The sequence below is a fragment of the Camelina sativa genome, chromosome 3 (genome assembly GCF_000633955.1).
Source record: "Camelina sativa cultivar DH55 chromosome 3, Cs, whole genome shotgun sequence".
NCBI lineage: Eukaryota > Viridiplantae > Streptophyta > Magnoliopsida > Brassicales > Brassicaceae > Camelina > Camelina sativa.
In genome coordinates this window covers 1508913-1527593 of record NC_025687.1, presented here as the reverse complement: position 1 = coordinate 1527593, position 18681 = coordinate 1508913, and the positions used below count along the sequence as shown (strand labels likewise).

General features: G+C 38.0%; 3 protein-coding genes and 4 long non-coding RNA genes across 9 annotated transcripts in view; all 7 read right to left on the bottom strand.

Annotated features, from left to right (window-relative positions):
• LOC104761769 lies at positions 9 to 4534 on the bottom strand. Of its 3 annotated transcripts, XR_002037407.1 has the most exons (23): positions 4349 to 4533; positions 4196 to 4261; positions 3948 to 4092; positions 3792 to 3850; positions 3558 to 3702; positions 3424 to 3475; positions 3273 to 3319; positions 3076 to 3178; positions 2874 to 2973; positions 2570 to 2747; positions 2358 to 2484; positions 2171 to 2239; positions 1979 to 2066; positions 1870 to 1921; positions 1627 to 1710; positions 1336 to 1466; positions 1175 to 1260; positions 1005 to 1074; positions 817 to 919; positions 656 to 726; positions 464 to 568; positions 192 to 387; positions 9 to 103 (listed from the first exon to the last, which is right to left on the bottom strand). It is a non-coding gene; the product is annotated as an uncharacterized LOC104761769 (long non-coding RNA). The 3 variants fall into 3 exon arrangements; XR_002037408.1 differs by having other exon boundaries at positions 1870 to 2066; positions 3424 to 3484; positions 4349 to 4534; XR_002037406.1 differs by having other exon boundaries at positions 1870 to 2066; positions 4349 to 4534.
• On the bottom strand, positions 4605 to 5161 carry LOC109131405. The gene is made up of 3 exons (XR_002037044.1): positions 5080 to 5161; positions 4914 to 5004; positions 4605 to 4698 (listed from the first exon to the last, which is right to left on the bottom strand). It is a non-coding gene; the product is annotated as an uncharacterized LOC109131405 (long non-coding RNA).
• On the bottom strand, positions 5269 to 5739 carry LOC104761754. Its single transcript, XR_763281.2, has 3 exons — positions 5655 to 5739; positions 5432 to 5560; positions 5269 to 5324 (listed from the first exon to the last, which is right to left on the bottom strand). It is a non-coding gene; the product is annotated as an uncharacterized LOC104761754 (long non-coding RNA).
• LOC104761748 lies at positions 5844 to 6752 on the bottom strand. Its single transcript, XR_763278.2, has 5 exons — positions 6573 to 6752; positions 6389 to 6466; positions 6200 to 6270; positions 6031 to 6068; positions 5844 to 5933 (listed from the first exon to the last, which is right to left on the bottom strand). It is a non-coding gene; the product is annotated as an uncharacterized LOC104761748 (long non-coding RNA).
• On the bottom strand, positions 7653 to 10612 carry LOC104761739 (eukaryotic translation initiation factor 2 subunit gamma). The gene is made up of 9 exons (XM_010484856.2): positions 10456 to 10612; positions 10021 to 10154; positions 9839 to 9900; positions 9583 to 9695; positions 9389 to 9491; positions 8927 to 9154; positions 8595 to 8813; positions 8220 to 8480; positions 7653 to 8129 (listed from the first exon to the last, which is right to left on the bottom strand). The coding sequence occupies exons 2-9, from the start codon at positions 10127 to 10129 to the stop codon at positions 7827 to 7829; spliced, it is 1398 nt and encodes a 465-aa protein (XP_010483158.1). The 5' UTR covers positions 10130 to 10154; positions 10456 to 10612; the 3' UTR covers positions 7653 to 7826.
• LOC104778553 (myosin-8-like) lies at positions 10920 to 17401 on the bottom strand. The gene is made up of 27 exons (XM_019243260.1): positions 17389 to 17401; positions 17102 to 17139; positions 16872 to 16998; positions 16580 to 16747; positions 16356 to 16487; positions 16147 to 16256; positions 15994 to 16054; positions 15722 to 15899; positions 15412 to 15617; positions 15177 to 15296; positions 14927 to 15025; positions 14625 to 14837; positions 14368 to 14507; positions 14166 to 14280; positions 14052 to 14096; positions 13896 to 13946; positions 13643 to 13813; positions 13283 to 13435; positions 12998 to 13189; positions 12796 to 12924; positions 12648 to 12718; positions 12356 to 12452; positions 12212 to 12268; positions 11821 to 11877; positions 11642 to 11722; positions 11470 to 11552; positions 10920 to 11376 (listed from the first exon to the last, which is right to left on the bottom strand). The coding sequence occupies exons 3-27, from the start codon at positions 16995 to 16997 to the stop codon at positions 11265 to 11267; spliced, it is 2967 nt and encodes a 988-aa protein (XP_019098805.1). The 5' UTR covers position 16998; positions 17102 to 17139; positions 17389 to 17401; the 3' UTR covers positions 10920 to 11264.
• Positions 17638 to 18681, bottom strand: part of LOC109130199 (myosin-8-like) — a gene marked incomplete at its 3' end in the record, with an annotated part of 5136 nt that continues 4092 nt past the window's right edge. Inside the window, exons 8-11 of the mRNA XM_019239431.1 lie at positions 18467 to 18613; positions 18240 to 18341; positions 17763 to 17820; positions 17638 to 17673 (exon numbers count right to left, since the gene is read on the bottom strand). Coding sequence (XP_019094976.1) covers positions 17638 to 17673; positions 17763 to 17820; positions 18240 to 18341; positions 18467 to 18613 — 343 coding nt within the window. The remainder of the gene's footprint in view (positions 17674 to 17762; positions 17821 to 18239; positions 18342 to 18466; positions 18614 to 18681) is intronic.

Below are 18681 nucleotides of genomic sequence, written 5' to 3'. Positions count from 1 at the left end.
GTCTTCACTGCGGTTTTGTTGTTGACCTCTGCGTCCTTGGGACTGTCATGAGACGGGCTTAATTGTGCTTGCTTCAGTAGGAGTAGCTTGTTCTTTATTGACGCTGGCGTAGTGAAGAAAGAGTCGTTAGCTAAATAAATGGGTTCTAACGGCTATTTATTCTGCAATTATCAGAATGATTAAAAGTTTACCTTAAACAATAGTGATGGATGAACCAGTCTGGATGACTGAAACAGAACACCTTGAGCACTTGGTTTTCTTCTACCTTTTCTTTTTCGATTTCTCGTCGAATCAGAGATAAGAGTTGAAGATACGCCATGAAAATAACGTACTCCATACTTGCAAAGACACCAAAACAATACTACGCCCATATCTTACTCAACGATGCTGAGAGAAGAAGAGAAGAGACGGTGATTGAATATTACAAAAAAAGAATATTAAGACCGGGCTGAATTAAACTCACAACTTATCGATGGGGAGAATTTGAAGTGGACAAGGAGGAAGACTCACAACCTGTCTCGAGTGGCCTCAGCAAAGCACACATATCACCAGCTCTCCGCATATGATCCTGCAAAAAAATGGATTTCATATCAGAAAAGACAAAAACAAGACAAAGGAATCAGACCTTTAAATCTTGCCATGAAGCACACATTACCAGCTTCCTATAGAATCTCAAATCCGGGGACATCACAATTTGGAGTGCCATCCTTTCCACTTCCGTAGGCCCTAAAAAAGTAGAAAGTTGTTAGACCACGACATGAAGCTTATACACTAGAAGAAGAAGATAAGAAAACACTGTTGCAAGGAAGGACTCACTTGTATAGCACATTGGTCTAGGGCATTTCTCATTCTTAAAACGGACGGTCTGCACAAGAGAATGAAATCACACAAATGATGTATGCGAGTACAACGGATGAGCCTGGTGACAAAAATATAGCATAGAATCAATTTAATACTCGTGCTCATTGAACTGTGAAAAAGGGGAAAGCATAGTCATTATTTACCTGCACACCAGGGCAAACAAAGCATACTTCATGTCATCATAATTGGTGTAGTCGACGACACCATGGGTTCCTGATCATATAATTTAAAGAAGTCATATGAGAAAAAGAACACTGCTCAAAGCTAAAATAGGAAGAAGAAAGTATGCATGAGAAAGTTCAAATTAACGTACCATCACAGTCTCGAGTAACCTCAGCAATGCACACATACTTCATGTCATCATAATTGGTGTAGTCGACGAAACCATACCATAAGTTCCTGATCATATGATTAAGAATAGTCAAGAAACAAGTATAATGTCCCAAACAAAATGAGAAATGAAAATTAACGTACCGTCACAGTCTCGAGTGACCTCAGCAAAGTACACATCACCAGCTCTCTGCATATGACCCTGAAAAAGCAAAAGTTGCATAACCACCACCTGTGATCCCCCGGGCTTTGGAAGAGAAGCTGCCAAGATAATCCTAAAGCACAAGATAAAAGGAAGTTAAACCCAAACCAGGATTTTCAATCTATTGGTGAAGTGAGCAATGAATGAGACCAAGTTATATGAGAAGATGTAAAAAAGAAGAGAAAACCTCAGCTGGTTTGGAGAGGAGCTTAAAGAGCCCCAGGAAGTTTTACCTTTTGGGGGACATGCAACCTCTCCATGTTTACCTGCTTCTTGACTCCATTTAGGTCCCTTCACAGGCCGTGTTCTTCGAGTACCTGAAATTGCATTACAGTTTATAAATTGACAAATAAAGCAGAATCTGCGATTTAAAGAACCTTGCTGACTTAAAGATTGGCAAATTAATGTGGATGAGAAAGGAAGACGTATTGAGTCAAAGACACCTATAACCAGAAGTATTAGTTTGATGGCGTTACCTTTTTTGTCCTGAATCTTCTTCATTCTTCAAACCCATAGCATATCACCCATCTGCACAAAAACAGAGAATTAGGGGAAGCTTCCGTCATATAATTTAGCTCAGTATACCTGCTTCTGGACTCCATTTAGCTCAGTAAAATCAAGGGTTTTGCTTTGAATTCTGGTGCCTTGTCGCCGAGTTCCACTTCAGTAGTACCTTGTTATTCAACCAAAAGAAAAAGATCATTGGTTGAGGGAGATAGATAAACAAAGACAACAAAATAAAGAAAAGCAGAGGACAACAAAATAACGAGGACTTACAGTGAAGAGGATTTTACCATCATTTGGATCCACGATTCAGTATCATCCCTACTAATATATCTCCATCATCTAGAGAAGCACAAGCAGGGAAAGCAAAACCAAAAAAAAATCTCAGTCTCACACATGGATGGGGAATTGAAAAGAATTTATTGAGTGATTGTGAGTAAATGAGTCTAACTTGCCTGACCTGACGATTGAGCTTCTTCTCTCTACCAAAAGAAGTAAGTAGTTCCTTACAAGTCACAACACCAGGATCATCACAACACCAGGATCACTAGTCGTGTCAGAATTGGAACTTAGCAGGAAGCCTATCACTGAAAAAGAAAGACAACCAATAACGTAAATACATATAAGTATTAGATGATACGGTAATTAAGGCTTGTTTTCTAAACTTCATACCTGGGGGCAGATGCAGTCTCTTGTCATTGGCATTTTAAAAGCTTCGACTAACAACATGATAGAAGCTAAGAAGACGAGGATAGATAAAGATCAATTGGGATCAAAGTGCTCAACTAAGAGACACCGACTAGATCTTCAGAGACACCTCCTTTAGAGTTTGCAAGACATCGATCACCACCTGGGAAAAAAATAACCAAAGCACACATCACCGTCAAATTAATAGAAAATTGAAAATGTGGCCAATAAATAAGTTGTGTGTTTTCAACCAAACTACACATCACTGTCCTGACAACAACAAACTTACAAGATAAGTCCCCTCCCTCTCAGTGCTAAACCTTGATGCTTTCGTACGTCCTTGAAAAAATATGAGTCATCGTCCTGGTTTGGAAGCCACAGACACAAACCTATATCGTTGTTTCACCAGGCAAAAGAAAGAAAGGAACAAACCCATTAGTTAATTAAGATCCCCATATAACAAACTTTAACGGGGCTGAATTTAGACTCACAACTTATGTATGGGGAGAATTTGAAGTCGACAAGGAGGACGACTCACAACCTGTCTCGAGTGACCTCAGCAAAGCACACATCACAAGCTCTCCGCAAATGATCCTGCAAAAAAAAGGATTTCATATCAGAAAGACAAAAACAAGACAAGGGAGTAGAAACCAAAATGTTGCAGCAAAACATTAGTTGTCAATCAGACCTTCAAATGTTGCCATGGAGCAGATGATGGGAGCCCACGTACAGTAACTGCAAAAAGAATAAAAAAGGCATCCAAGAATCAGAAGAAGTGAAGTGAGGTGAGACCAAATATTATAAAATACCAACTTCATCTAAGAGCAAGTAACACAAACCTCAGAATTCAGAGTGTCTTCTTATAACTTTCATTAGGATCACTGAAGATGTCTGTGTATGCTGGTTCGTACTAGTTAATAAATCTGAAAATCCAAGTGAAAAGAAGAAAGAGAGAAGAACAGAGTTAACTTACCTTATGCAGTCTGCTTGAGTCTTCTTCTTCTTCAATTTTCAATCCATCTCTCTGAGATAAAGCAGACTTGAGTATTCTTCTTCATTCTTCATTCTCCATGTTTACACTCTTTGGCCGTTCTTGTGGCAGTCCGGTCCCATATCAGCTGAAATGAGAAAGAGAAAACAGCATCACAAAGATGAGAGTGAGTTTATTCAACGAGAATTGTCAAAGCGCAAAAGTATGTGTATGTACCTGTGATCAGATGAGGAGACTCCTTGAGACAGCCAAAAAGCACAGTGTAGTATCTATATCTGAAAGAAAGGTCATTCTATTAATTATAACCAAGATTCAGCAAAACAAAGGCCCAGGGTTAGTCACACTCAAGTGATATACGATGCAGTTTTTTACCTTGCTTTCGGTTAGATGATAATAGTTCAGCAGCAATCCGCTATGAGCTGCAACGTTAGGCCATGGCTGGTTCTTAAACCTGTACTTGGTCAAACACCATCAATCCAATAGAATCAGTTTTGATTCTTGAAAGCATCTCCGCGATCTGCAAATAGAGAATAAGAAGAAGAACCATTAAATGCTAATTCGTAATTGTAGTAGAAAAATCTTAAGTGAAAACCCCTAAATAAACCCTAGAATTGTTATACCTCTACTTAGCTCGGTCAAATCAGAAGAAACGCCATGGAAACAAACAACGTCCCCCTACGATCATCCTAAAGTTAGACCAAACTCGTTACTAAGCAAAACATAACAAAAGAGATTTGATGAAATTAGAAAAGAAGTGGAGAAACAAATCTCACCGCAACACTCTCAAGAAGATTAACAATATCATAAAAACGTCGTCGTCGTCGTATCTAGACTCCTGAAACAAACCCCAATCCAATGTCCAGAATAGGATTGGACCATCGGTGTTTAAGAATGCATCACCTAGAGAAGGAAGAAGAAACAACAAAAAACCATTCCAAAAAAAAAAGAAGATATCAGTTAGTTTCTCTATAGTGTGTGAAACGAAGAATAAACTTGAAAGGGGATAAATTAGACTCACAACTTATATGGAAGGGGAGAATTTAAAGTGGACAAGGAAGAAGACGCACCACTGTCTCGAGTGACCTCAGCAATCACACATCACCAGCTATCCCCGCATATGATCCTGCAAAAAATGGATTCCATATCAAACAGACAAAAACAAGATTAAGGAGTAGAAACCAAAAAAAAAGTTGCAACAAAACATTAGTTGTCAGATGAACCACCATGGAGTCTTCTAACTCCCATTAGGATCACTGAATATGTCTCTGTATACTGGTTAGTAAAACTCAAACATCCAAGTGAGAAGAAGCAAAAGAGAAGAAGAAAGAGTTAACTTACCATGAAATCAGATGAACCACCATGGAAAGAAACAACTTGCTCGTCCTCCGATCATCACTTGGCACCATATCTTGCTAATTCATCAACGATCCTGAGAAGAGACGGTGATGTATGTTTTATCAATGAAAAACAAAATCTAACATGAACAAGAAGAGGAATTTTTTACCATTGATGTTGTTGTTGCTGTTGTTGTTCGGAACATCATCAAACAAAGCTTAAGCAGTTTCGAGTCTTCTTCTTCATTCTTCAATCCATCTCTGACCTGCACATATACAGAATTAGGAGAAACCATATACATAGTTAATTTGCAAGTGTGAATTAAACAAACAACTTAAAAGAGAAAACCAGAAGACAAACCATAAATCCCAAGTTCTGAAACATCATTCATTCATCAAACCATCTCACCCCGATCTGCACATTGAGAATTAAAAGAAGAAACCATCGTTAATTTTATTAGAGAGCCAAGGTGAAAACCCAAAAATTAAAAATAAAATAAAAACCCCAAAAAGATTATAAACCTGTACTTGGTCGTCGTCAAAACAGATGAAGAAACGCCATGGAAACAAACAAGCAACGTCCTCCGGCTCCTCCGATACTCACTAGGTCTTACTCTTCAACGTGAAGAGGTTTGTAGTCACTGACAGCAGCTGCGAAGGAGACGAAAGCATAAGAACAACACTGAGTCAATATTAAAAATTTCTCATATTATGTGAAAAATTAACTGTGACAACAATCACAAACCTCTGTTTTTCTCATGACCCAAGTGCTACTGCATCAACCATCAAAGTGAGATCATGCATGGCAAGCATCCTGAGAGAAACCGCTCTGTGATGAAAAGAAAAAAACCAACACGCCATATGAGAAAGTGATCAGCAAGGAAAACCTAAGCAACACAGGACATTTAACAAAGGTGCATCGTCATACCAGAAATCATAGATGGTCTGGCGGTTTAGCAAGTCATCACCATCTCCACTGATGCCTTTCTCTGGTAGTCTTGAGCAAACATGACAATCCTTGAGGCTGATGCAACAAGAAAAAAAACATGCATACCAAAGTTAAACTAGAGACGAGTGATAAAAAAACAAGAGAGAAGAACGTTTCAAGAGTGCAAACTTACCCGTCCCTCCGTATTGATGGTGGTTGGTTTTTCAACTCCTGAGAGGAAAACAAAAAGGACATATCAACAGTTGTTTCACAATATCGAAAAAGAGAGTAAATATGGGAGATTAGGAAGACAAACAAAAAGAAGACTCCACAATCAAACCATCACCGAGAGATCTTAGTACCAGAAACCACAAAAGGTCTCGCACTGATGCCTTTGTCGGCTAGTCTACAGCAAATTTGACAATCCTTGAGGCTGATGCAACAAACAAAAAACATGCATACCAATAGTTAGCTAGCTAGAGACAAAAAGATAAGAAACAAAATAACAAGACTTATAATAAGCAAGTCTAAGCTCATGGCTGCAAACTTACCCGTCCCTTCATATTGCTGCTAGTTGTGATCCATCCTTTGACAAAGCTTGCTGGTCAGGAGTAATTCCAAAAGAAGACCTGCAACAAAGAGAGAGAGAGTGAGACCCCCCCAAAAAAGAAAAGAAATCGTTAAAATCAAACAGAGAGTGACAAGGATGAATAAAACCCAAGAAGATCTTAGTACCCTCCTCCTCAATCAAACCATTAGGGAGGGATCTTAGTACCCTCTTCCTCAATCGCCGATCGATCAATACTACAGCACAATCAAACCTGGATTAACAATAATAATAATAATAGGAACTATGAGTAAATAAAAGGAATTCGAGTGAAGAAAAGAGAAGAAGAAGAAGAAGAAGAAGAAGAAGAAGAAGAAGAAGAAGAAGAAGAAGAAGAATTTTGTTTTCTTCGCTCTTCACTCCTCACTTTTCTCTGTTTGGGTTTTTTGTTTTTTGATTTCTCGAATAGAGGAATGTTGTATTTACTATTTATAATAATCACAGATGTGAAAAAGAAATAGGAAACTTAGGGTAAATAGGAAAAGGAAATTTATTAGAAAACAAAAAAACAAAAAGTAAACATTTATTAGAACGTTATAAGTTGTAAGAAGACGCTCCGTAAAAAAAACAAAAGCAAATTTTCGTGACAACGATGTCGTTTGGATGATTCGTGGTAACGACGTCGTTTCAGTTTTGTAAGTCAACAATAGAAGCCTCTGTGATGGTGAGACGGTTTCAGATTCTCAGCAATGTTTAAATTTATGGGCCACCGCATTGATCATCACCGTCCTGATCCTCCCTCGCACTTCTCTTCCTCTCTCTCTCTTATTCCATCCACCAATTTATCATATCTTCACACGCTGCATTAAGATTCAACGCCTCTTCCTTTCTATGTTCTTTGCTCATTCCCGATATGAGTACCGTGTGATCAATGCATTGTAACAGTACGAATCCCTTGTACATCCTTTAGTTGTTTCGTAAGTATTTATTTTTAATTGAATGTGCAGCAGTAACCCACACCATACACAATGGTAGCTAAAAACACTCAACACTCCTTCTGTCGCTCACGATGCTAACAAACAAATCTCTTTAGACACTAGAGAGTAATATTTGTTTAGTGATTCGTATCTATTAGCTCCTGATATATCCTTACGAAGTTGATACCTTTTTTTTCTGGATTAGGTATAGGTTTTGAGATTTTGCGTGTTGTTAACAAAAATAAATTTTCAAAGAAAAGAGACAACAAAATTTAGTAATATCTATCAAAATAACAGAAACAAGAGAAACTAAAATCAGGTACTGTTGGAAGATGATTCAATCCGCAAAGAGGTTCCCTCCAAAACCCCCCACACGAAAAAAAGAGTTTTATTATCTTCTGAGGGGTCAAATAATTTTTTTCCAGCAAACAGAAAAACACTAAGAAAACAAAAATAGCACAGAGCTTAGAAAGGTGAAGGAGGAACTTCAATGGTGGTTCCAGCTTGAATCTGACCCCACCCAATCAAACGCCAATGCTTTTCCACACGTCGGCTTAGAGCCACTTTCTCTCCTTTGCTGGTACAAACCGGTGCGGTCAGTTGCAGTTTAGCCAGATCATTTTTAACTCCAACAACTTTGGCTCCGGTAGACATAGAGCCAATGTTGAGCATCAGAATCTCTCCTTTTGTTAGCTTTGACACTTTCCCTTGTTTCTCTGATCCCTTTGTTCTCACTCCCAACAAACGCCGTAGAAGAAAGAAGTTCACCTAACGATTTTACATAAACCACGAATCAACTACCAACTGACAAAAAAACCTTTTAGTGTATAAACGAACATCAGTTGCTGTTTATAATACCTCGAGTTCAACAAAGACATCAGGAAGTGAACCGATTTCACCAAGGACTTGACCAACTAATCGATCAGCACGAGTAAGTGTTGGGTCCATTGTTGTTCCAACTCCTATTAGCCCTCCGGGAACTGCATACTGCAGCTCATTCTGTTCCGCGTAGAGTGATATTATACGAGAGTAAATTGGAGTGCATTTTGAGTTGCCACGCTCGTCTTTAGTGACAATACCAGGTCGTATTTCGATTAATTGGTTGACTTTCAAAACACCCTACAAAATATAGATGTAGTTAGAGACACTGATCACACTGGATAAATTACACACCATATAAAGCTTGATATACTTAGAAGCACAGCAAGGGAGAGAGAGAGAAAGAATAGATACCCGGAGGATACTTCCACCAGCAACTCCACCTTTAATCTCGTCAACCTCATAACCAGGCTTGTTGACATCAAACGATCGAATCACTATCATATTTGGCGGTGACACAAAATTCCTTTCAGGGATAGGGATCTTCTTGACAATGTACTCGCACACAACATCAATGTTGTATTTCAGTTGTGCTGAGACGGGGACGATAGGAGCACCATCAGCAACAGTGTTCTGTGACATGACGTGTAGAAAATTTGGGAACCAAGTTAACCCCTGCCCTTAGCTTAACCAACTGATGAAATGATGATGCAACAACAAACACTACAGAGATAAGAAAATCGAACCATTATGAATTTCTGGATTGCCTCGTGCTGATTAATGGCAACGTTCTCTTGAATAAGATCAATCTTGTTCTGAAGGATAATGATATGCTTAAGTTGCATAATCTCAACGGCAGCAAGATGTTCAGACGTTTGTGGTTGCGGACAGGTCTCATTTGCAGCGATTAAGAGTAGTGCACCATCCATGATGGCTGCTCCATTGAGCATGGTTGCCATGAGAATATCGTGTCCCTGACGAATAGAACAATGAATACATTCAACAAGAATGAATTAGAGAAAAGAAAAGCAATGAATGAAAGTATCAATGAATACTTCTCCATAAACCCTCACTCTTAAACCCTCCACCCAACTGAATGAGAGACCCAAAAGCATGCAGGAGGGGTGGAACAACATCAATAATACACACAGCCCATTGACACCGGAAATGCTTATACTATCAATTGAAAATAGTACTGATCATCATACCGGGCAATCCACGAAAGACACATGCCTCAACAGTTTCATCTTGGAGTTCTCAAATCCGGGGACATCACAATTTGGGGTGTCTTCCTTTCCACTTCCGTAGGCCCTAAAACAACAGAAAATTGTTAGACTCCGAGAGAAAGCTCATAGTAGAAGAAGAAGAAGATAGAACAAAACTGTTGCAAGGAAGGACTCACTTGTAGCACATTGGTCTAGGGCATTTCTCATCCTCACATTTGTAGATCTTGGCATTTGCATATCCAAGCTTAATGGTAATGTTACGCTCCAATTCATTCTTAAAACGAACAGTCTGCACAAGAGAAGGAAATCACACAGATGATGTTTGTCAGTCCAATGGATGAGCCTCTGGTGACTAAAATATATAGCATAGATTCAAATTAATACTTGTGCTTTTTGAACTGTGAAAAGGGGGAAAGCATAGTTATTATATACCTGTACACCAGAAATAGCTTTCACAACAGTGGACTTTCCATGAGCGACATGCCCAATGGTCCCTGATATATAACACTATCATCTTTAGCTTTTATGCATGGTTAGTAAGTACATCTGACATCAACTAATGTAAAAGACCAAGGAGCACGAGTGGAATGTCAAACGAAACTCAACAAAATTACCTATATTTATAGTAGCCTGGCGAGAAATGACTTCAGGAGACAAAGGATGAAGCGTAGTTACATCCAATTTTTTAAGATCTTGCTCAGCCAAACCCTTGTTCCTAGACATTATTGAAAGATTGAAGGTTCTTCTCCTGCTTCCAAACCGGGAATCAATCAGAGTCGCTCAATTTAAAGAAACTACTTGATATCACAAAACCGTTTCGCAGGGTTTCTACATCAACGAGATTAGGGTTTCTACACCAGCCTCACCAATTCGAAACCAAAATTTCATACCCAGGGTTCAGTTACCTAAGTTCGATACAAAATCTATTACGATTAGATCCCAGAACTAATCTAAGTGAAGTTTCAACGATAGAAATGGGAACAAATTAGGTTTATCAAATCTTAACTTCATTTCTCCTAAGACGATGTAATTTGAGATCGAAAACGAACCTGAGTTATGCGAACGATCAACGACCGGGAGAAATCGAAGAAGGAGATAACAGAGTGAGAAAGCGGCGCTGCTTGAAGATGAAGATGAAGATGAAGAAGGAGAAGAGAAGAATATGGTGCGTAAGGTTTTTTTTATCCAAGTCTCTCGAAAGGGTTTGGTTTTTCTCGTAACCCTTTTTTTTATTCTTTTTTCTTACAAATATAAATATTTCTGAAAATGCCCCCACTATGAAATTATATTACTAATTAATTAATAAAATTTGCAATTCTTTTAACTTTAGGAGCATTTTGATTTGCATATGAATTTGTAACTTCAGACCCTATAAACTTTAACTGTTCTTTTGTATTTACTGCTACGAGTATGGTATACTTTTCTAATAGAATGACAGTCTTACTATTACATTTTTATAAAGAAGAAAATATCGAAAAATGTACTTACTGCAAGAGACAAGATTTATAAAAAAGTGAAATTACATTAATTCTGTACAGAAAATTAAGGATCTTTCATCACACAGTCACTAAATTGGACATAATAAGAGCTTGGGAAAAGAATTAACAAAACAAATACTATAACGTATAATGTTGGGTCTAAAAACGAAGAAAACTTTTGTAATGGGGTCAAAATAATAAAAGAATGAATTGCTGAGAGAATCACAAGAGGTGTTTGCAAGAAACAACCCCACAACAAGTAAAAATTTACACTTTTGTAATCTTCATTCCTTTTGGTTCAAGAAGGCACCTCTCTCTACCTCAGACTAAAAAAATAGAGGAAGAGCTTTTAGAATCTGAGCTTTCTCTATTCCAAGGAACTAGTGCAAGAATACGAAGTCTGGATTTTCCAGAAGCTCTTTAGCCGGTTTTACACTCGCAAAGTCTTTTTCGTGCATCGAATTGGATATTTCGTCGATTGAGAAGGGTATGCTGCAGCAAAGACAGAAAGATCATCCCGTTATGGTTTTTTACTTTTTACTATTTACTGATACTTAAGCTTATCAAATCTCGCGAGAGAGTTACCTGGAATTATCATCCAACAAGAAGGAATTGCTGTCTGCATCGTTGGATTCCTCTGTCATGAGCGCACGCATGCTCGATATTACCTGTGATAGAGGTTTACACTTTGCTCAGCATCTTAAAAAGGGGTTGAAATTGACCCTAAAAATTATATTTATCTTTTTCAGTTAGATACCTCTTGAGACACACTTCGGGTGTTATAGCAGTCGTCCCAGTATAATGTGCATATCCGGTAAAGTTGTTGGACACTAAGGATCTGGAATAAATTGAATCAAGAAAACGATTAAATAACGAGTCTAAGCCAGTAAAGAGTATCCTCAAAACATGTTTGTAGATACTAAGAAGGAGCTTTACCGGGCAAAGATCATGTACTATATCATCATATGACACTCTGTACTTTTGGTGGATAACCTGAAGAGGAACGAGGAGAAGAGAGCTATTAGTATGGTTTAAGGGAAGTCAGTTGAGACTAAGAATAACTACACTACCCATATAGATCGACATAAGATTGTGTACAAGAATGTTTGGTTTCAGTAATCTAACGAAAGCAGTAGCCAAGGTTTGAGTCTTTCAGATATTGGACTATAACAGCAGTCTAATAAGTACAAATTATAAAGTATGCAGAGATTGTTACGAGAGACTATTCAGTCTTATCACAGAACAAACCAAAATAAAACACAATTATCAGCAGTTAATCAGTTTCTTTGGAAGCATAGTCAGAGTTCATCAAGAGGGTAAAACATACCAGGAACCCAACAGCTTGTCTGATGTGTTTCAGTTCATCCCAAGATGGCCCAGCATACTGCAAAGTCAAAGAATGAATTTAAATGATATAATGAGACGAAAGAAAGTTTCTATAATTAAGAAAGCTTTGAGAAAGTTTCTATACTTCATTGACTTGGCCGCACCACAACTCTAGCTCTGCAAGCCCAGACTTTACAAATTCTCCATTACTGAATGTACAGCACTCTTTACGCAGTAGAAGGCTGTTTGAAGATGTTAAGGGAAAAAAAAGTAAGAAAACTGTGGACTATGGTCTAGCCTTCAGAAGGAAATTGGGCAATAAAAACAGTCACTTTGTTTAGTTTACTGTAGATTTCTTGTGTTCAACTTGAACAGGGACAAGTATCGGTAAAAAAGTGCGTAGAAACCGTTAAATGTAGCTTTCAAGTATTATTTACCTGTTAAACAGTTGCACATTGATGAACGAGAAAGTTTGAGTGTGTAACTTTTGGATGAGTACCAAGGGAACCTGTAAACCATCAAACATATGAGAATTTAAGGAGTTGAAAACAGATCAGTGTCATGGTAGTTTTACTATTTCCTTACATAGTTTTCTTTCATTATGGCAAGAAGCAAATTGAGACCATCAATAATGCTCTGCCAGTGAATAGCAGGGGAATCTTTTCCAACAGACCTACCAGATCTTTGCATCCCTCCTTTTGAAATTCTCGGTGCCTGAAAGCCAGTGGCCACAGCCTTAGGATACAACATAAAGACAGGGAAAAAAAATAGAGACGTCAATGAAAACCTGAATGCACAGAGATATTAAAGCTGAGAGCTCTTTCTTCAAGTTATCCCTAATCATCCCAAATATTTTCTCTACATATGCTGCAAGCTGTTGCTTGAAAAGCAGAGCCGGGTATTTTGCCTCCACTGGGCGGATCACCGCAAGAGCAGCAGCTTCAGCCGCAGCAGCAAGGTTTGGTGAAGAGCGGAAACTCTGGTTACCGATAAGGGAAAGAATAGTTAACATTCTTGACATTGAAAGTAAAAGATTCGTCAAAAAGCTCTACTAACATAAAAGTTTATATACCAAGGCCATTCTTCCAAACAAGGAAGTTGTGATAGGCGGCTTCTTGCTTGCAGTTGTTCCAGTGCCACCAGTTTTAAGACTTTTTTGAAGTAAAAACAGTAGTGCTGATGTGTTTGTCAACCAATATGCCAAATGACTATTGTCATCTTCATTCTGAAAAGATAAAATTTCAGTAGAGCAGTTAAAACTTCCAATTTAACTAAGGTAAAATCAGGTTTGTCACGCAAATAATTATTTCTATACCTAGGGATTAGTAACTGACAAAAACAGTCAACAAAAAGTTGTTAAAACATACACAAGAATCCTCATTTGGGACATATCAGTATCTTCATAATGCCAAAAAAATGCAGATCAATTTACCTCAATCGCGGAACCAATCATCTCAATAAGACGATCAAACGCACTAGTCTTCTCTGATTCAAAGCACTTCCAGTGAAGAAGACACTTGTATATTGTAAATGCAGCAATAGGTTTCCCATTACTGAAACCGATGTTTTCCTTGACACAGTTAATGAGAGTATCAACATTCTCCTGCAGAGATAGAGTAAATCAGTTTAACGGAAATACGTAGTAAAACTGTTTGCATATATAGTATAAAGTGATTGGCCCGTACAAGTTGACGTTCTGCAGCAGATCTCGCAGCATTTCCATCGAACTCAGCTTCCTGGAAAAGTATATTCCTCAGATGAATCAACCAACAGAAAATGCAAAAGAAAAAGATATGAGAAATCCAAGAGATCAAGATGTTATTTTGGAAGAACTATCCTACATTGAATTGGTTTTCCAAGTTTGTACGGTGTCCATTTTCCAGATTCTGCAAACAGGAATCAACAAAAAGTTAAACATCAGGCACATATATTTTAGTATCAAAGAAACATTCTACCTTAATAGTTGCAGTTGGAGGATGCCCTGTTACAGTTTTCGCAGTCGTGTTTAAGATCGTTTGCTGAAGCATAATTTGTTTCTCGGCTTCCATGTCTGAAATCTTCTCTTCAAGCCTGAAAATGAAACATCAGCTAATCGTTTGAACAAGATAAGTATATATTACTACCAGTGCTAAATGAGAAATTTATGCAAAACAGTACCTCTGCATTGCAGTCTTCAACTTCGCTACTTTAGATTCTGCCGCCAACGCTTGCTTTAGTCTATCCTGACTAATCTTGCTTGTCTCCTGAAGTTCCTTTGCTGTTTCATCTATCTTTACCTCAAGAGAACTTACCATCCCCTGCATAAGACAAGCAATATAGAGGAGACCATTACTTTTCAGCAGACTTTTCCAATTGGTGGTTTTATGGATCCCCAGTTAACTATGATAAGCTACAGATCCACAATCGAGACTCACCTTCAACTTTTCATTTTCATTTGTGAGTCTCTCCATTAATTCCTGGTCAACTACAGGAACCTCCTTAATAATAGGGAGCACCTCGGAAACTTTCTTGGCAGCTTCACGCTCTTTAACAAGCAATGCCTCAGTTTCTTTAAACTTATTTTGTATTTCCTCTAAAGAAGACTCATATTTTGCATTTTCTTGCTTTTTGGCCTCTTCCAGGTCAGTCTGCAGCATTGGGAATGAAAAGAGGGTAATTTAGCAATTTTGATTCAGTGCAGTAAGAGGTAGATTTGACAAGGAAAGAAAAAACTCACCCTCATTCGTTTTTCTAACTGTAATCTCCATGTCAGTTCCTCAACTTGCTTCTCTAGCTTGTTTTTGGCTTCTTGAAGAGCTCCTGTTTCTCGAGCAGCCTGTGAGTCCAATGAATTATAGAACTGTGTTACTTTTCATACAAAACAAAATATTAAGAAGTCAACTTCAGAAAATAGTTCATTTCGACCAAGTACTAGGATGGTCAGATAAAAGAAGCAAAACTAAACGAAGAAAGAAACCACAACTCACCATCTTAAGGTTTTTGAGTTCTTTCCGCGCAACTTTTCCTCTCCATGCACATTGTGTCGTGATAGCTGCTTTCTTTAGTTTTCTGTAATGCAGCCGAGCCAAGTATACACGACACCGGCTCTGTATTGTAAAACGGGTGTTGTCACGATTAGAACGCCACACAGAGAAACACCATTAGTCCCGCTGTTATTGGACGGTTTTCTTGCTAGTGTTCAGTAACTTTAAAACATCATACCTGGATTATTGTTGCAGCTTTAGTCTGCCTTCTGAAACACAGTTCCTTTCGGGAAACCATACCACGCATACCCGCTTGAATTGAAATAGTAGCAGAAAATAGCTCAGTGTAAGCTTTCCTAGCCAGAAACTTACGCAAGTCTCTCTGGATTTTCAAAGCAGCAGATTCCCTACGCATGCCTTCGTAAATACTTCTAGCAAGATAACCTGAAAAGATTGTGACCCAAAAGTTAGTTTTAGAAGTAAACTGAAAAACAAAGACAAACAAGAAGAAGATGACAGTCTACAGTCTTGAAGAGAGTAGTAATTACCTCTGCAAACTGCCTGGATCTGTGTAGCAGAGATACGCAGCTGGATAAAAGCTTTCTGCGCAAGATAAGATCGCACTTTTCTTTGGATAATGCTCGCCGATCTTCCCAAGATTTCAGTTCGCCGAGTATCCAAGTCTGCCATTTGTCCGGCCCTAAGAAAGACCTTTGATTTACCAATCTACAAAAATAAACCCTTCCAAATTTCAGGTAACTCATTATAGAAGCAGACTGAAGAAACTGAGAAATAATATTCTGCTGATTAAAGTAATTACCTGATATCCTTCAAGTCCGGCCTTATCAAGAAGCTTCTTGCAAGCAGCTGGTTCATCAGAACTAGAAAAGAAAAAAACAGAGGAGTCAGCAAGACAAGTCATTGAAAATGACCTCGCATTCAAAGGATATCCGAGGAGGAAGAGATATCTTACTTCTTGTCCAACACTTGTGGAGCAATGATACCAAATCTGTTCAAGAACTCGTCAAAGTGCTTCCTAGTAGGATAGCCAGCACAACTAATCCGGATTGCCTCCATCACTCCCTGAGGTCAGAACAATACCCAAAAAAACATCATTCTTCTGGAATTGATAATTTTCACGAGAAGCTTGATTATTTAACTGAAAAGAGATGTCATTCGCACCCCGCAACGCAATTGCTGTAGAACATTTTGGTTCTCAAAGATTCCAGGCTTCAAAAGGTTATTAGGCTTTATACATCTGATATAATGTGGCTCCGTTGTATTGAGAATCTCAAGCAGTGATACCAATTGTTGCTGCAAATAAACACAAACATAGAATCTGTAGCCTTTAAAAAAAACAGATTAAAACATGCTAATGTGAAAGTGGAGATAAAAATCAGACTCACCTTGAAACGGGTACCGATAGAGGAAAACTTTGATTGTTTGGAATCGTCAGATAATGGTGGGAACAAGTTTGCAACAAAAGAACATGTAGAAGCATTTAATAACGCTTGATGCTCTGCAATAACATAATCCTTGTTCTTGTCTAGAAAAAATTCTGTCTGATACGTGACCTGGAACAAGAACCCTCATTGGTTGTTAAACGAAATATTTACAAACCAACTACTGACTATATTCTATATCTTTTCACGTATCATTTGAACCAATGAATTCAGCGGAGAAGCAAAAGATGCTCACATCACCAGCATAATGACAAATTGTGAAGTCACTGCGAGCCAATTTCGGCTTGGTAAAGCGCTTGTGGTTTTTGTATGTCTGATATAGCTTCTGAGCAAATGTCTCGTGTGTTGATCTAGGAAACATACTGCAAAAGGAAAGCATCACTTCAGATACATTTCTTTAGAAAGAAAAAAACGTTGGAAAATTAATTTGAAAGCAGAACAAATTAGATTGGTTTTCAAACTCACCAAGCTTCATCTAGAAGAGCGATAATACCTCCGGGTTTCTGAAGGTAAAAAAAAATAAACAAACACCAAAAATGAGAAACTAATAAAACGAGATCCATAACATAAAATTATCAATGACACAACAAGACAGATAGCGATCACAACTATGGTTGAGAAAAGCATCACTAAGAAAAAACTAAGAGAACAATTTTGGGTGTCTTGGAGGCTTTAAGAGCATTCTACAACATGTTAGACATTTCAAGGATCACTGTGTATGAATGAAAAAAATAGAGATTATCACAGGATACCTTTTCTATTAGGTCTAATNTTTCAGTTCGCCGAGTATCCAAGTCTGCCATTTGTCCGGCCCTAAGAAAGACCTTTGATTTACCAATCTACAAAAATAAACCCTTCCAAATTTCAGGTAACTCATTATAGAAGCAGACTGAAGAAACTGAGAAATAATATTCTGCTGATTAAAGTAATTACCTGATATCCTTCAAGTCCGGCCTTATCAAGAAGCTTCTTGCAAGCAGCTGGTTCATCAGAACTAGAAAAGNTTTATACTCCTCTTGCTCCATTTTAAAGACGTGCTGCATAGTATGATGTCAAATAAATTAGAAAACTACAGAACTCCAGAAATGCAGAAGGCCGAAAATGAAAGAGGTTATTTGATCAGAACCTGATTAAAGTGCTGCTGAAGTTTCTCATTAGTCAAATTGATGCAAAATTGCTCAAAACTGCAAAAAAAACAACAGTAAGCAGTGGGACAAAGAACTGCAACAAACTAGAATCCAACATGGTCATAAATTTTGACGGTAACATAGTGAGTACTTTCCCTCAGATAAGTTTCATCAGTTGTATAATATAATTATCTAACGATAGCCCGTTTCGAATAACATTTTAGAAGGGTAAACTCACAAGCTCAAATAACAATAGGAAATAGAAAAATCTCAACTGTCCACGTTAAAACCAGCACTGCCGCCCTTGACGATGAAACAGATAATACCAATATAGAACACTAAGTAAGAGCAAGACATGACAAATTGAAAACTCCATATGTTAAGTCAAACAACCAGAATTCTAATTTTTGTAGACCTTTTCTTGATAAGAAACCCATCTATGTAATCTGAAAACAATAGGCATACCGGTTAAGCACCTGTTTGTCTTGAAACTCTCGAATCCATAAATATCCAGAACACCAATCAAGTACTTTGAATCAGGATCTTGACCAATTTGAGTATTAATCTTTTCAACGAGCCTAGATAGACAGAAAACTATTTAGTATAAAACAGCTCTGTTTGAGAAACAATTCACACTTATTTTTTCCAATGAAGAGAATTAGCTACTGAGAATGTTTCGTCAGTTGAAAACAGAGAAACTCACCAGTCAAACAACCTTGAGTACATGATTTTAGCCAAAGCATCTCTGCTAAGAAGAGCTGCTTCTGGATCAAGAGTTTTTGTGATTGTTTCATCACGAGTTACCATGATACGCTTGCATAGAGAATCCTCAAGTGATTTTTCATCACACCTGAAACAATAGATCGTGTGAGTATGGATGCCGACTCCAGTCACATACAGAAGCAACCCACTCCAGTC

What these genes read in the sequence shown, in the direction of transcription:
- LOC104761739 (XM_010484856.2), bottom strand. Translation starts at nt 10,129, where the DNA reads ATGTCTAGGAACAAGGGTTTGGCTGAGCAAGATCTTAAAAAATTGGAT. An exon ending in CCAGGCTACTATAAATATAG is followed by an intron (nt 9,901 to 10,020) that starts GTAATTTTGTTG and finishes GTTATATATCAG; the next exon opens with GGACCATTGGGCATGTCGCT. An exon ending in AAGCTATTTCTGGTGTACAG is followed by an intron (nt 9,696 to 9,838) that starts GTATATAATAAC and finishes TCTCTTGTGCAG; the next exon opens with ACTGTTCGTTTTAAGAATGA.
- LOC104778553 (XM_019243260.1), bottom strand. Translation starts at nt 16,997, where the DNA reads ATGTTTCCTAGATCAACACACGAGACATTTGCTCAGAAGCTATATCAG. An exon ending in AAGCTGCAACAATAATCCAG is followed by an intron (nt 15,297 to 15,411) that starts GTATGATGTTTT and finishes TTTACAATACAG; the next exon opens with AGCCGGTGTCGTGTATACTT. An exon ending in TGATTGGTTCCGCGATTGAG is followed by an intron (nt 13,436 to 13,642) that starts GTAAATTGATCT and finishes TTATCTTTTCAG; the next exon opens with AATGAAGATGACAATAGTCA.